Source organism: Podarcis raffonei, chromosome 17, assembly GCF_027172205.1.
Source record: "Podarcis raffonei isolate rPodRaf1 chromosome 17, rPodRaf1.pri, whole genome shotgun sequence".
In the NCBI taxonomy this organism is placed as follows: Eukaryota; Metazoa; Chordata; class Lepidosauria; order Squamata; family Lacertidae; genus Podarcis; species Podarcis raffonei.
In genome coordinates, this window is record NC_070618.1 from 5,241,275 (window position 1) to 5,253,193 (window position 11,919).

An 11,919-nucleotide genomic window follows, 5' to 3' on the forward strand; every position below is an offset into this window, starting at 1 on the left:
CTGATGAATCACTTCCCATAAAACATCCTGAAGCAATTTGATAAACTTTTATAAGAACGCTTTCAAGCCAGAGACAGATGCAAACTGTGATAAAAATCTCCACTTTCTAAAAGGCTTGTTAAAAATGGAAGATCTTCAAAAGGCACCAAATTAGTTTTCTATATAAGGCATAAGATACTCTTTTTGATAGCCTGGTTCCAAGCAGCCTAGGGATTTAAATTCCAATAACTGCACCTTGACCATAGCCTGATAACAAATTGGCAGCCAGCGCCAATTCTCTTTGCTACTACAAATATTTACAGCTGAGTAGTGAAAGCTTAGGTACTCCTCTGCCTCTCTTTTGGCTCTCTGGAATGAGATACCACATCATTAAGAAGCAGGCTGCAATTCACCAGTTCAAATATACTTTATTGTCTGCTAAGCAGGCTTGCTTTGCAAATTATTCCAAGGCAAGATGCATCATCGTCATCATAAGTTTTCCAAGGCACACAGGATGACTTTACCATTATAGAAAAAGCAGCAATGCTTGCCATTTATTTGAACAGGAGCCTCCTTGCAACCAGGATTAGACCCCAGAAAGTCAGTGCAAATTGGATATACACCTAGAGGCACAAAGCCTTCCCCAAAGAATTTAATACACAGATGGGGTTAAGAGACAGTCTTCAGTAATCACACCATTATCGTCTGAAAACTTTACAAGGCAAATATTGTTTCAGCATTTTTTAAATTGGCCAAGTGCTTTAGATCCTCTGCATTGCTCTCCCTTACCTCACAGTTCATGGTAACTTTGTGAGGTAGATTGCAACTTCTACTGAAAGTGCAAAAATGGCATATAGACAGCTATTTCCTGGAGTGATGTGTCGCCATTAGGAAATGATTCAGTATCGTAAAGTGTCTTTTTCTATTAAAAACCTGAAGTACATATCACAATATACATGGATGAGAAGCATGGGTCTCCCCTACATCCTTGTGCCATCAGCCTTTAAGTTATCTTGCACATTGTTATCGTCCCTTCCCACAACCTCAGCGCTGGATAAACCGGCTCCGTGAACTTGCAGCGGAACGTGTGCAGATGTGCCATCCCATCTGTCACGTTAAAGAAAGACAGGATCCCAGCTTCATAATCCAGAAAAACCCCAACTCGTTCAGGATCATCCTCTGCCTGAATAGGGACTCTCTCCCCGTTCTGGAACGCCCAGTATTCAAAGTCAAACCGTTTGATGCACCAGGACACTCGGTTGCATCCCAAGCGGCAGAGTTCAGAGTCTCCTTTCCTTTTGATGGATGAGTAGGCTGCTCCAATCCACCACCCTTGCCCGGCCTGCAGCACATCCACCTCCCAGTAATGGCTTCCGGCAAAGAAAGAATCTCTGCTCAAGACTTGCCAGACAGTGTCGAATCTCTCTGGGTTTGAGCAGTAAAGTCTTCTCCTCCAGCTGTAGCTTACTGAAAGACGGTCCTCTGATAAAATTAACCTGGGGTGCACGCTATTTATCTCTAGCGTGGGGGATCTTGCATCTGTGGGGGAAAAACATTCATGGGCAACACATCGCAGAGAAACATCTTTGGCATAGCTGTCAACTTACAGATTTGAAAATAAGGGACCAGCAGCCAAAATAAGGGACCTGCAGCCTCACCTGTTCCAGGAACTCCAGTCTTCCTGTCCTCCTGCAGTCTGGTCAAACTCATGCTGGTAGCTTCGAGAACACTGTCCAACCAACTTTGTAACCAGAGGTTCAACTGAATAGAATCTGAATCACATGCACCACAAGGCCTATGCAGCCTCAACTTAAGATGGCTCCCCGGCCTGGCTTTGCACTGCAAAGTTTGCAGCAGCACGTGCAACAAAATGGCGTCCAGCATTCAAAAACCCCCTCAGCTTGCATTAACTAGCCACACACAAGGCATGCAAGCTCCATCCCCCAGTCGTTCTTAGACTTCTTATTGGGTGAGCAACACAGGCAAGCAACGCAGTTGGAGCCTCCCTCCTCCCTGGCCGGCAGGGAGGGAGGGAGAGGAGCTGCTTTGAAATTTAAGGGACATCATTTAAAGGGACATTTAAGGGACATCCATCAATAAGGGACAGCAGCGGGACATGGCGCTGGAATAAGGGACTGTCCCTTCAAATAAGGGACACTTGACAGCTATGATCTTTGGCAGCAACAACAGTTGAGGAAGGAAATAGCCACAACACAAGCTGTTAAAACCAGCAGCCTTATATTGATTGACCTGTCCACATCAAGGACCAGTGGAACTTCCTATGAGACACAAAACCATCATGGTGTCTGCATCAGAAGCCAATGATAAGGATGGAATGAGAAGAGGGGAAAACAGGATGATGACCAGTGAACCTTGCCATGATGGGGATACAGATACAGTACTGCTATTTTTGGAACAGCTCCGAGTCCTCCACTGTATCTCGTCCATAGTTCTGATTTTAAAACCAGCTTTCCCTTGTTTGCTTATGTTACTCTGCAGACTAAGAACTGCAACCCAAGATTTAGCTCAGGCATAGGCAACCTTCGGCCATCCAGATGTTTTGGCCTACAACTCCCATGATCCCTAGCTAACAGGACCAGTGGTTAGGGAAGATGGGAATTGTAGTCCAAAACATCTGGAGGGCTGAAGGTTGCCTACGCCTGATTTAGCTGTTTGTATGAAGGATCGAGCCCAGGGGTGGAGAACCTCTGGCCCTCCACTTGTGCTTAGACTACAACTCCCATCATCCCCTGTCAGCATGGTCAGTGACGATGGAATTGGTAGTCCGGCCACAGCTGAATGGTCACAGGTCCTTCCCAGCCCTAGCCTGGTCTATACAACAGGACTGGGGATGACTCTGGAACATCAGTCTCAGGAAGTCCTTCCTTCCCAACTTGGGGCAATGGTGGGGGGTTAAAGAGGTGGGTCTTCAGCATATGACAAGCTATCCAACGAAGGTGCTAGATGCACATCTGTGCAAAGGGAATTCCACAACTGAGAGGCTGCCACAGAGAATGCCCTCTCCCAGGTCACCATAACCTCTGAGGGCTATGGAACTACCAAGAGGATTCCTCTCCTGACCTTAACACCTGAGAGGGTCTGTAGGGATGGAGATGGTCTTCCAGGGGCCTAAGTCATTTAAGGTGTGAGCATCTTGAATTAGGCCCAGAAATGAGCTGGCAGCCAAAGCAGCTGTTTTAATACAGCTTCTATGAGATCTAAAGGAAACTCCAGTCGGTAATCTGTTCTCTGCATTTTGGAATGGTCGAAGTTTCCCAGTCACCTTCAAGGACAGCTCCATGTAGAATGCATTGTAGTAATCTAATCTGGAAGCTACCAGAGCACTGAATATAGTGGCCAAGTCACCTCTGCCCAAAAGGGGCTGGAAAATGGCACTTGGGTCACCTGAGCCCCCAGTTAGACAAAGATAAAACCAGGAGCAACTCTAAGCTATGGAGCTGCTCCTTCCAGGGATGTGAAACCATGTCCATTTATCCCTGTGAAACTGCTTGGTCAGGGAAGGTCCAGATCCCCCGGGCTGAGCAAGCAGGCAACTGCTGCTCTAAAATCTGAATTAAAAAACTAACAACTTGCCTCTGTCCCTCTCCAAAGAAAAGATGATTTCAAATGGTGAGCATTCAAATACCAAACTGTTCTAAAACACCGTTTGCTGAGCAGTCAAACATGGGGGCTTCTAACCATGGCTGGCAGGATGGGGAAACCTACAACCACCACCCACACAGGAAATACGTACGTTTCAAGAAGAGCGCGCGATTGGCAGAAGAGTTTGTTTTCAACAACTGACCAGGGTCCTTCTTCAAGGTGCTGTTAAGGCTGCTGAAGACATCTGAGCAAACAAAAGTCAAAACAAAGATGCTATTTAGACAACGAGCTGGTGTAAGGGGCTGGACTGAGGAGGAATCGTGAGGACCGCCACCCCACTTCTGCTGAACCTTCCCAAGAACAGGAGGACAGTATAGATTTAGAACAGCAGTTTGCAGAAGGGCATAGTTCAGAGGCTGCAGAGGGGAGAAGCTGGGAAATACTGGAAGAGGAACAACAGGAAGAAGCATCAGCATCAGCGGAGAGACAGCTGAAAGACTCAGTGTCCTTGGAAAGCATTCCTGAACCCCCCCCCAAGGACCAGGTGGGCATTGAAAGTAGGAGAACAGAGAGCTCAGAGGCAAATAGCTCAGATTAGCTGTCACTGGAGTGACGTAGGATAGGGGAGATGAAAGCGGGTGGGACTTTACTTGGAGCAATGCCGTTAATTAGGGAAGACTGCATTCCTTCATCACTCTCTGAATTATTGGTAAGAACTTTTATCGTTTAATCTGATTCTCAGCTGCCACCATGGGAGGGAACTGATTCCCCTAAGCATGACAGCTGGTTCATCTGACACGCTAAGCCAAACCAAGAGAAACAATTTTCTCCATCTATTACAATACTTAACCTCGGGTTAAGTACTTAATTCGTTCCGGAGGTCCATTCTTAACTGAAACTGTTCTTAACCTGAAGCACCACTTTAGCTAATGGGGCCTCCTGCTGCCGCCGTGCCATCGGAGCACAATTTCTGTTCTCATCCTGAAGCAAAGTTCTTAACCTTGAAGCACTATTTCTGGGTTAGCGGAGTCTGTGACCTGAAGCATATGTAACCTGAAGCGTATGTAACCCGAGGTACCACTGTACTAGAACTCGTGGACGTTCAAGGAAGCTGAATTTTGGGTTTCCGGAGAGACAAAAAGACATGCTTCTTCACACAGCACATGGTTAAACTATGGAATCTTCTCCCACATGAGATAGGGACGGCCACCAACTTGGATGGCTTTGAATGAGGGGGATAAGGCTATCGGTGATATCTATGCTCTGCCTCCACACATTCATGTACCTTCCTTGAGCCGAGCCTTGAGTGGTTTCTGCAGGATGGACTGGACGAACTCAAGAAAGCGCAAGAAGTGGTTTGTGACGTGTTCAAACGACATGGGCAACGGAGCCAGCTGCTCTGCGGGGATCAACTGCTTCACTATTTCCTTTTCTGCTGCACAATAGCCCTGCAGAGGAAGACATGAATTCTTAAATGCCTGCCTTCTGATCCCTAGCATCCATGAGGCAGTGTGTGGTGCTCCATGGGTACAATCCGTGTGGGAGCTGCATGATGCCTCAGGGTTCTGTGAGGCAGGAGAGGCTGGCATCAGTCTGGCGTCAAAAGGACGAACTGGTATTTCTTTATCTCAGAAGCTTGAGAACTAGTGACATAACCAATTAATGAACAAGTATAACAATAAACACACTAGACAAAGGCCTCACCCATACCACCCTTTAATGTTGATAGTAACCTAAAGTGCTTAAGGTAAAGAACCCATGGATGGTTAATTCTAGTCAAATTTGACTATGGGGTGCAGCACTCATCTCGCTTTCAGGCCATGTTTGTCCACAGACAGCTTTCCAGGTCATGTGGCTAGCATGACTAAACTGCTTCTGGCGCAACGGAAGACTATGATGGAAACCAGAGAGTACAGAAATGCCATTTACCTTACTGCTGCAGTGGTACCTATTTATCTACTTCCACTGGCGTGCTTTCAAACTGCTAGGTTGGCAGGAGCTGGGACAGAGCAACAGGAGATCACCCCACTGCACAGACTCAAACTGCTGACCTTCCGATTGGCAAGCCCAAGAGGCTTGGTGGTTTAGACCACAGCGCCACCCACGCCTGTGTAAATGCCCTTGTAGTAGGCTTTGTCCTGGAGAACTGCCACATGTTTTCGCTGCTGTGGCAGAGACCAGATCACACAAGCAGGATGTGGAAATCGACCAGCATGAAATTCCAGTTCCCATTCAAGGTTGCATTCCTGATAGCAGAGAGGAGCGTGTGAACCTAAGACCCACATTGCAAGACCAGTGGGTGCATAAGCTCCATGCCAGGGTATTGTGTGAATCAACTCTATAATCGTAAATCAATTTTTAAAAAACATCAAGGCAGAGAAATGTGCTGCACCTATTCTTTCTTTGTCGAAGTTTTGATTGTAGGCTTGGAGGGGTGGGGACCTGCCTGTTTTGCCTGCATTACTTTACAAAGCAGCAGGCATGCTGAAGGAACTATATCGTAGCAACAGTAGGAATCACACCATGGAGAAAATGGTAGATTTTTCATGATAGGGCAACCACAATAGGGCCTTTCCACACTTTCAGCCAGGAAGATCACCTTCCTACCTTGAGCAAAAGAAGGGGGTCAGGTTGAAGTTGCATGTGCCTGATCCTGTCTGCGAAGCCATCTATGAACCGGATCTGGCCCTCACAAGCCTCTGCCTGTTCTTCATACGCCATCAAGGTGTGCTGGGCCTTCTCGTCAATGTATCGCTTGGTCAAAGTTTCCTCCTCGGCAAACAGGAGCCGGAGCTCAGCAAACTTCCCTGCCAGCCAGGTTTTGCTCTCGAACATGTGTGCCTGCAGGTAAAACAAAACAAAACCTCAGCACCAAATCAAGAATGCCACCAAACACAAATGTTCCAGGGGCCTAGCATGGAAAAGAGAAGGTGCTTACAAGCCTTTGAAGAAAGGTTACACTCAGACAACCAAGCTGCCAAGGCCTTAACGGGGCGTTGTAATAATTCAGCAAGATTTGGAGGTCAACAAGCTCCCCACACCTTTGGTGCAGCCCACAAAGGTCTCTTCTCATATTTTATTCTGATCTTAAGCATGCAACCGATCTTAAGCATGAGTGTTCTCAAGACGCTCAGGGGTTTAGACCACAGCGTCACCCGTGTCCCTGGAATGCACATGAACACTCCTGCAGGCACACCACTGTGTTTGCAGCCTCTACAACTGCAAACGTAGGGGGGAAACAAATATCCTCCTAAAGCAGCACCCATGTGCAGTTTAGCCTTGAATCCAGAAGGTTGCTTTACTAATGCTAATAAAGAGCCTGGCATAAGAAGTGGCAGCCAGCCAATTCAAACATTGTGGGTGGGGAGGCTCCTGTGGCTCTGATGACCTGCAGCTTTTCTGCCCTTTGGTCCACAGGCCAAGGAGTGGTTGGATCAATTGCTTAAGCAGCCTGCTTTGCATGTAGCAGAATTCATTTTAGTTAGCGAGAAAAATGAGCCTGGGTGTCGTTATAAATTTGGTGAGGATGAATGCATCCTCCTTGTGATATATCATGCCTAACTTCCTTTTTCCTACTTCCTACTTGGAAGCTGAACGTCTGATGGGGCTTCCGGAGCTTCCGACTGGCTGCAGGAGCTTCCTGCAACCAATCAGAAGCCACGCTTTGGATTCCGAATGTTTTGGAAGTCGAACGGACTTCCGGAACGGATTCCGTTTAATTTCTAAGATACAACTGTACAGTGGTACCTCAGGTTACATGCGCTTCAGGTTACATATGCTTCAGGTTACAGACTCCGCTAACCCAGAAATAGTACCTCGGGTTAAGAACTTTGCTTCAGAATGAGAACAGAAATCGTGCTCTGGCGGCACGGCAGCAGCAGGAGGCCCTATTAGCTAAAGTGGTACCGCAGGTTAAGAACAGTTTCAGGTTAAGAATGGACCTCCGGAATGAATTAAGTACTTAACCCAAGGTACCATTGTACTTCATATATAAACTTTGAAGCACCCTATTCCTTGACATCGTTGTGATCCCATCCAATTTGGCCCCCAAGGACACTATGCAAATAAATAGTACCATCATTACGGAGATTAGCACATCTTGATTTACCTTAAGCTCATTAGTAGCTTCTTCTATATGTTTTATGTTGTCAACTTCCTGCTTCTTCTTCAGGGTCAACTGCTTCAAATACGACCTCATGATTTCCTGTTTTACCCAGTGTAAAAAGGACACATCACTGATTGTGACCACTTCAGACCTTCAGTTGCAACTTCTAATCTGTTCAACAAGTAGATTCTTCAACTAAAGATTCAGCTTTGCAAGCAAGTCCACAACATATATAAGCTCACCAGAGTGTTTCTGCTAGCATATATACCAGTCACCCATGATATTCACTGCACATTTTTCTTCCAGTTAACGTAAATTAATTCTCTTCCATGGGGAGGGGGGACAGGACCAATTTTAATTAGCAAGGCTGAAACTTAATTTTGAAGCTACTTTGGAGCGGGTGTGTTCTTCAGTTCCAGGATGATCTTAGAGGGATTCATTCCCACTTTGCATATTCAGTTCTGGTACAAAGTGCCACTCGTTCTTTTCCCCTGTACAGTAAAGATACTGAAACAGCAAAAAGATTTGTGTCCCCATTTCCAGGGAGCCACGTGAGGATGAGGAAGAGGGCTTGGCAATTTAACAGTCACACATGCGCCACTCACAGCTGACAGCACCACACACTGTACTTTGCCATGTAAACCTGGACATTTTTGGAACCAAATCAAAAAGCAAAATGTGATGTTTGGGGGAACATGCCTTGCTTTAAGTTCCCCATTTACAGAATGGGAACAACACTGGACTGACCTCTTAGGCTTGTCAACAGCACAAAGACAATAAACTGCATTACACTATCTGAAGAATAAAGGTAAAGTTAAAGGGACCCCTGACCATTAGGTCCAGTCGTGACCGACTGGGGTTGCGGCGCTCATCTCGCTTTATTGGCCGAGGGAGCCGGCGTACAGCTTCCAGGTCATGTGGCCAGCATGACTAAGCCGCTTCTGGCAAACCAGAGCAGCGCACGGAAACGCCGTTTATCTTCCCGCCGGAGTGGTACCTATTTATCTACTTGCACTTTGACGTGCTTTCGAACTGCTAGGTTGGCAGGAGCAGGGACCGAGCAGCGGGAGCTCACCCCGTCGTGGGGATTCGAACCGCCGACCTTCTGATTGGCAAGTCCTAGGCTCTGTGGTTTAACCCACAGCACCACCCGCGTCCCACATCTGAAGAATAATTAGATCAAAAATAATTGGCTATGAATGAGCATGTAGGGGGAAGAGATCAAAATGCCACCTTTATTAGACCTAACAAAAACACGGTGCCAACTTTCTGGTTAGTTCTTCCCCTGTCTACTGTCTCTGCTTTTCCCCTAACCTCTGCATTGCAAAGGAAAAGAGAGCAGAAGTGAATTCTGATTAGTGCTAGAGAAAGATTTGGCTGTGTCTGCTATGTTCTGCATTTCCCAAAGTAGATTCTTCTGTAATTTTTTTGCCCCAACACGCCTCTTTGTAATCAGAGATGCTCTAGCACAAGGCACCGTTCTATCCCAATTACACGGCAGAGATGTGGCACTTACCATTTTGTGGTATAAGAGTGAGAGAGAAAATAAGGACTCAGACCCAGAATTCTCAGGCACATGATATCACACAAAAATTGGCAGGCAAAGGAGGGGAAAGGCTGCCAGGAGGAGGTGATATTAACCAAAACCATGTAGTTTTAACTGATTTTAATATTATAATTTTACACTATTGTAATCTGCCCTGGGACCTATGGTGAAGGGAAGATAAGAAATCTAATAAGTATTAACCAATAACAATAGTTGCAAGTGGGATGACTGCTTATTTAAGCTTGCCAACAGACCAGAAAGAAAACTGTATGGCTTGCTCCTTTGCCTTTAACAGCAGCTTGCTCTAGTGAAGGGAATATATTCTCAACAGGGATATAAATGACAGCACACATCATCTGGAGATCAAACTGCTGCTAAAGGCCTCTATAGGCTGGTAGAGAAGTTAGGAACCCTCACACCCACTTTTTTGCAGAACTGGTTGAGAACATACTGCACATTTTGAGACATTGTGAAACAAGCCATTAACCCTAATACAGGAAATAAACTGTATCAGAAGAGCTACCTAAAGTTTAGAGGAACTGTGGTAATAATTAGGGGTGCACTGGGTATTAGGGTTGTGCTTCTTCTGGGATACTTTGTCCACCATCCTGCATGCAACGGTGGCTACACCCTGGGATCAGCTTCGGCTGGCTAAACCAGTTGAGGGTAGCCGATGGGGCTCAAACCAATTAGTGTCTTTCCCTGCATGCAGAAACGGGCTCTGGTGGATTGAAAAGGAAAACTCTGAACCTAAAGCTCCACTGCCCTGCAGGATATCGTTGGGAAAAGAAACAGCTAAGAAGTAAACTTTACAAATCTGGAGTCTCTTAAGACGGTTGGATGACTCATTGTACACCTCCTTCCGACAATTCCTGCAGCCAAGCTGGTGCCAAATGTATTGCTCTGCTTTCCTTTGGGCCCCATCAGCAAGGCCAAGAGAGGGGTCTGGTCATCTGGGTAGCCCAGGATCTCCACCCACACTGCCCAGGCTTGTGCCCCAGGGAGGTCATTTCAGTGCTGCTAACCCAGAGGTTTGCCTTCATCCCGGTTGGCGTCTCTCAAGGCAGACAGATGCCAACAACCATTTTAATAAATCCCATATAGATAGATAGGTTAGTCTGTTACAGTAAGCATCAAATGCAGTCATACCTCGGGTTGAAGTTGCTTCAGGTTGAGCGTTTTCGGGTTGCGCTCCGTGGCGACCCGGAAGTAACGGAACACATTACTTCTGGGTTTCGCCATTTGCGCATGCGCAGACACTCAAAATGACGTCATGCGCATGCTCAGAAGTGGCGGATCATGACCCGCGCAGATGTGGGTTGCGTTCGCTTCAGGATGCGAACGGGGCTCTGGAACGGATTCCGTTCATATCCAGAGGTACCACTGTATAATCTTTTGGCACCTTTAAAGAGGATTAAGAGATTTATCCTTAAACGCGGGTGGTGCTGTGGGTAAATCCTCAGCGCCTAGGGCTTGCCGATCGAAAGGTCGGCGGTTTGAATCCCCGCGGCGGGGTGCGCTCCCGTCGCTCAGTCCCAGCGCCTGCCAACCTAGCAGTTCGAAAGCACCTCCGGGTGCAAGTAGATAATTAGGGACCGCTTACCAGCGGGAAGGTAAACGGCGTTCCGTGTGCTGTGCTGGCGAGCCAGATGCAGCTTGTCACGCTGGCCACGTGACCTGGAAGTGTCTGCGGACAGCGCTGGCTCCCGGCCTCTAGAGTGAGATGAGCGCACAACCCTAGAGTCTGTCAAGACTGGCCCGTACGGGCAGGGGTACCTTTACCTTAAGAGATTTATTATGGCATCCGTTTTAGTGGACTTGAGACCCTATGCCCATTTAAGCTATAATAAATCCAGACATCTTTAAAAGTGTCACGACACTTCCTCTCCACAACTCTTGGAATCGTTTAGCCATGGAAAGTCTTACGAGCCGAAGGGTGTGGCTCTCCAGATGTGGACGGACCATCATCCCTGGCCTAAGGGCTGGAGCTGGTGGGAGTCGGGATGCGATCACGTCTGAAAGGACACAAATCCCCCCCACAAAAGAACACGGAAGAACTTTTGTGCCCGCGTACCCGCTTGCTCTCCGCCGCCTGGGCGATGAGGTTCACTCGGTGTCCGCGGTGGAGGCCCAGAGCCGGGCAGAGCGCGCACACGCACTGCGCGCACTCTTCGCAAAACAGCTCCAGAGGGCGCCCGCGGTGCTCGGCGCACCAGCGCTCCCGTTCCTGCAAGGCGCGCAACTCCGCCGCCGCCTCGCCGGCTGCGCACACGCGGTGGCCTCGGAAAGCCGCGCCGGGTTCCCCGTCCGCTGCCCCGTGGGGTCGCGCGTGGGTCTCGCACAGCGACATCAGGCAGGTGAGACAGCTCCATTCCGCCCGGTGCGGCGCGCCCTGGGCGCACAGATCGCAGGGCGCGACCGCGGCTCCTGCCGGCACCACGTCCTGCTCCCGCCGCGCCATCGGCTCCAGGACGCGCGAGAGGGAACCGGGCGGGACGGAGAGAGGCGGGCTGGGGGGCGGAGCGGGGCCGGGCCGCCTCCTTCGACAGCTGGGAATGGGAAGGCGAAACTTAGGAAGATCTGGCGTGGAGAGGGGCATGGGCAGTGCCGGATTTCCGTATAAGCTAAACAAGCTATAGCTTAGGGCCCCACTCTCTTGGGGGCCTGGGGGGGGGGGGAAAGATGT

General features: G+C 48.3%; 1 protein-coding gene across 2 annotated transcripts; it reads right to left on the reverse strand.

The window, feature by feature from the left end:
- Positions 1–387: 387 nt before the first annotated feature.
- TRIM14 (tripartite motif containing 14) lies at positions 388–11,762 on the reverse strand. 2 transcript variants are annotated; one of them, XM_053371147.1, is made up of 6 exons: positions 11,308–11,757; positions 7,691–7,786; positions 6,190–6,423; positions 4,868–5,030; positions 3,734–3,826; positions 388–1,518 (listed from the first exon to the last, which is right to left on the reverse strand). In XM_053371147.1, the coding sequence occupies exons 1-6, from the start codon at positions 11,692–11,694 to the stop codon at positions 983–985; spliced, it is 1,509 nt and encodes a 502-aa protein (XP_053227122.1). In that variant the 5' UTR covers positions 11,695–11,757; the 3' UTR covers positions 388–982. The 2 variants fall into 2 exon arrangements, with proteins under 2 accessions (XP_053227122.1, XP_053227123.1); XM_053371148.1 differs by lacking the exon at positions 7,691–7,786 and having other exon boundaries at positions 11,308–11,762.
- Positions 11,763–11,919: the final 157 nt, after the last annotated feature.